The sequence below is a fragment of the Delphinus delphis genome, chromosome 8 (genome assembly GCF_949987515.2).
Source record: "Delphinus delphis chromosome 8, mDelDel1.2, whole genome shotgun sequence".
Lineage (NCBI taxonomy): Eukaryota > Metazoa > Chordata > Mammalia > Artiodactyla > Delphinidae > Delphinus > Delphinus delphis.
The window spans coordinates 110333032-110337149 of NC_082690.1; the positions used below are offsets into that span (position 1 = coordinate 110333032).

Genomic DNA, 4118 nt, shown 5'->3' on the forward strand with positions numbered 1-4118 from the left:
TCTAGTTGCGGGGAGCGGGGGCTACTCTTCGTTGCGGCGGGCGGGCTTCTCACTGCGGTGGCTTCTCTTATTGTGGACTAGATGCACAGGCTTCAGTAGTGGCGTGCGGGCTCAGTAGTTGTGGCACGCGGGGGCTTAGTTGCTCCGCGGCATGTGGGATCTTCCCGGACCAGGGCTCGAACCCGTGTCCCCTGCATTGGCAGGCGGATTCTTCACCACTGTGCCACCAGGGAAGCCCCATGAACGATATTATTGATGAAATATTTTATATCTTAACAAAAAATTCTTTTTTTCTCACCAAGCTTTCAAGGACAGCTGATATGAGACTTATGCATACATCTTTTCTCCACTGGAACCCTCCACGTTCCCGGGCCTGGTGGCCACTGTGAAGCGCTGGAGCAGAGCCACCCTGGAGGCTGTTGTAGGAGTGGGAGCTGGCAGGGAGGACCCCCAGGTGGGGCAGCAGGAGGGCGGCCACCAAGTTCATTCCCCCAGCCTGACAAGGGGAGGGCACAGGGGACTTGGCAGCTCCTGGAGAAAAGGCAGCCACCCTGCCCTGGGTGGGGGGCTCTCAGACGGCAGAGCAGGAGGGGCTGGGGGGAGCCAGATGGACATCGGCATGGAGGGGGCTGCGGGAGAGGCGGGTCAGGGGCCAGGCCTACTATGTGCGTTACTTCTTTGTGACGGGGGAACAGCACAGCGCTCATTGCCCCTGAGACACCGCAACGGCCTCACCGCAAGACACACACCGTTCTCTGCTCCGATGTCACCATCTTGCTGTGGGGTGGACAGAGTCAGTAAGAGGAAAGCGTGTAATTCAGGAAGGCTCTGGGCGGTGGAGGCATTGACCCTTCCCGAGGCCCCTCCATGCTGCCCCTTAAGCTCCTTGGTCGGTATATCAAATGTGGGGGGGGTGGCGGGAGGGAGGAAGGAATGACGGGGCTGAGCAAATATGCAGGCCCTGGGCTCCTAGCTGCCACCAGATGCTCTGGACCCTGGGGTCTCCCACCACAGCTGCCTCCTCAGGTCACGCGGAGCCCAGTGTCCCCACACCCGGGAGCCCTTGGGAGATCATGGGAGGCTCCTTTGGGGCAGGCCACCCAGGCTGCTGGCTGCTGACCTGCAACCAGGAAGGACCCAGACCAGCCTGGAGCAGGGACTCAGGGCCAGGAAGGCCAGTGCATTTCCGAGGGGAGGGCGGTGCAGTGAGGGGTGGGCCGTGGGCCAGGGCTCGCTCTGGGGGCTGGGATGTGGAGGCTGAGTGAGGCTCTGGGAGGGGCCCTGCGTGAGGACAGCGGGGCTGCAGCAGGCTTGGGCCTGAGACCCCCGGGCTGGGGAAGCGTCCCGGGGCCCGACCACACCCCTAAGTAGGGAGGTGGGGTGGCTGAGACGGGGCCTGGCTCGGGTGTGAAGGGGAGCAGAACTCATTACCCCAAATGTGCCTCTTCGCCATATTGATTACTTTAAGCTGCTTATTTTTAAGCAATAGGACACCTGGGAGGAGTCAGCCTTTCGAAAGACACTTACGCGCACAAGGGAAACCTCCGTGCAAGTGTGTCTCCTCCTGTGTGGGGATGAGGGGGACGGCCGCATTTCTAGAGACTCTTGTGGCTGGAGAAGCTCCGCAGGAAACCTTACCGTTGTTTATGTGCTTTTCCTTGTCACCTCCCAGAGGGGCCTCTCTTCCCCACCCCGCAACACCTTCTGTCTTTAGCTGGAGGTGGCATTTAAGGTGGTGGCTTTAGCATTTCGGGGAGTCACTCAGTTTTCCTGGGTCTCTCCCATGTATACAGGAGGTATACATGTTATTAAACTTTTATTTGTTTTTCTTCTGTTAAACTGTCTTTTTATTACAGTGGGGTCTCAACCAAGAACCTGGGAAGGTAGAAGGAAAGTCTTCTGCCCCTTCCAGCCTCTGGGACGGGAAGCTCCCTCCAAGCCCTCAGCCTTCCTCCCACTCACGCTGGTGTAACCTGACACTCGGAGGTTCTCATCCCGCCTCCTAGGACCAGCCCATCCCCAATTCCCCAACTTCCAGGAAAAGGAAACTTAAGTGAAATCGAAACTACTGGGGAAAGGGAGGACCCCTGAGATTGTCCAGGCACCTGGATCACAGCTGCCTCATGTCCACCATGAACCACACATCCCAACCGTTCTTCAATGGTGCCCACAGCGGGATCCCCCCGAACTATGAGATGCTCAAGGAGGAGCACGAGGTGGCCATGCTGGGGGCTCCCCAGAGCCAGGCCCCCGTGACGACCACGGTGATCAACATCCGCAGCGAGACCTCGGTGCCCGACCACATCGTCTGGTCCCTGTTCAACACGATCTTCATGAACTGGTGCTGCCTGGGCTTCGTGGCATTCGCCTACTCCGTGAAGGTGGGTGGGCGCCTGGGGGGTTCTCCAAGGAAGTGTGTGTGAGCCTGGAGAGCCCCCCCCCCCGCCTGGCTGGCATGTGGGGTGTGGAGAGCCCTTGTGTGTATTGTTCTGTGTGTGTGTGGCTTGGGGGATCACTCCCAGTGAGAGTTCACAGCGAGGCTGCAGGGGCACACACGGGGATGGGGGGCTATGTCTCCACCATCCCAGGAAGTTCTCCTTCCCAGCCTCATTAGAGATGTTACATCCTTCACACTTCGGATTCAGACCTCGAGTCTGGTCCAGAAAAGAAAAAGGTACTGAAAGGGCACTGACCACTGGTGGGGTGAGTGGCCAGCAAAGGGGACAGAGCAGAGGGAGGGTGAGCCCTGGGGCCTCCCGGAGAGGCTGAGAGTCCGTGAGGAAGCAGATCGAGGCCCAAGGAGGGGACGGGGGCCCACCGGGCACTGTCCTGCTTGGGCTCTGGGGAACGGGCAGGGGTGGGTCCCCATGTGGGTGAACGGGCCCTGGGGGACGAGCAGGGGAGGGCCTGAGTCACAGCACCTGGCTGTCACCTGGCCCAGCTCCAGGACCCCTCACCGTCTCTTCTCCCCCAGTCTAGGGACCGGAAGATGGTGGGCGATGTCACTGGGGCCCAGAGCTATGCCTCCACCGCCAAGTGCCTGAACATCTGCGCCCTGGTCCTGGGCATCCTTCTCATCACCGTCTTGATCGTTGTTTCCGCCACTGGCTCCGTGATGATTTTTCAAGCGGTTTCCCAGCTCATGCAGGATTATGGAGGCAACTAGTAGCTGCCGGCAGCCCGAGGCAGTCACCCCTTTTCACTGCAGTTTACACACGCATCTGTCCACAGCTGAATGAAATAAAGCATTTGTATGTGAGGGTGTTGTGTGTTTTTGTTTTGTTTTGTTTTGTTTTTGCGGTACTTGGGCCTCTCACTGTTGTGGCCTCTCCTATTGCGGAGCACAGGCTCCGGATGCGCAGGCTCAGCGGCCATGGCTCACGGGCCCAGCTGCTCCGCGGCACGTGGGATCCTCCCGGACCGGGGCACGAACCCGTGTCCCCTGCATCGGCAGGCGGACTCTCAACCACTGCGCCACCAGGGAAGCCCGGGTGCTGTGTTTTGACCTGGGGAGGGGGCCCTGTTGAGAGTCCCAGCCTGCCCCTGAGACTGAGCCCCTCCCCCCCGTCCCATCTGCTCTGCTGCTCTGAGTGGGACCTGCCAAGTCCTAAGGCTTTGCCTGTTTTTGGCCTTGAGCTGGGGCAGCAGCAATTGGACAGGCGTTTGGGGTGGTGCCTTCCTCTGGGGAAGGGTCATGCCAGGTCCAGAACACCCTTGACCCTGTTGACAAAATACAAAACAAAACAAACGAAGCCCGCAAATAAGAAAAGAGTTTATTTGGAGTTTTAGGATTTGCAATCGGAGAAGTGCAGATTCAAGTAGCAAGTCAGACGTGCTGCGAGGAAAGTACAAGCGCTGGGGGTTCTAAACACAACAAAGACATTCCAGAGAAGTTACAGGGCTTGTTTACGAAGCGGGATCGGTGCCAGCAGGCAGTGGGTCACATGTCAGCAGCTGATTGGCTGCTAAACTGAGGCTTCCAGGGAGTAAAGACAACAGGTTCCAAGTGGTCCCAGGACGGCCAGGATGTGTGCAAATTCCAGGTCCGCAGTGGCTCCCCTGCTCCCTTGCAGACCCTTTGACATGTGTCTCCACTTTGCTGTTCCTGGTCCATGGCC

At 58.8% G+C, this 4118-nt stretch overlaps 1 protein-coding gene across 1 annotated transcript; it reads left to right on the top strand.

Annotated features, from left to right (window-relative positions):
* Positions 1-2040: 2040 nt before the first annotated feature.
* LOC132429328 (interferon-induced transmembrane protein 3-like) lies at positions 2041-3259 on the top strand. The gene is made up of 2 exons (XM_060017585.1): positions 2041-2381; positions 2975-3259. Exons 1-2 carry the CDS (start codon positions 2124-2126, stop codon positions 3164-3166), a joined length of 450 nt encoding a protein of 149 aa, XP_059873568.1. The 5' UTR covers positions 2041-2123; the 3' UTR covers positions 3167-3259.
* Positions 3260-4118: the final 859 nt, after the last annotated feature.

Coding starts and splice junctions, on each gene's coding strand:
- LOC132429328 (XM_060017585.1), top strand. CDS start 2,124: ATGTCCACCATGAACCACACATCCCAACCGTTCTTCAATGGTGCCCAC. Junction 2,382..2,974: donor CATTCGCCTACTCCGTGAAG/GTGGGTGGGCGC, acceptor CTTCTCCCCCAG/TCTAGGGACCGGAAGATGGT.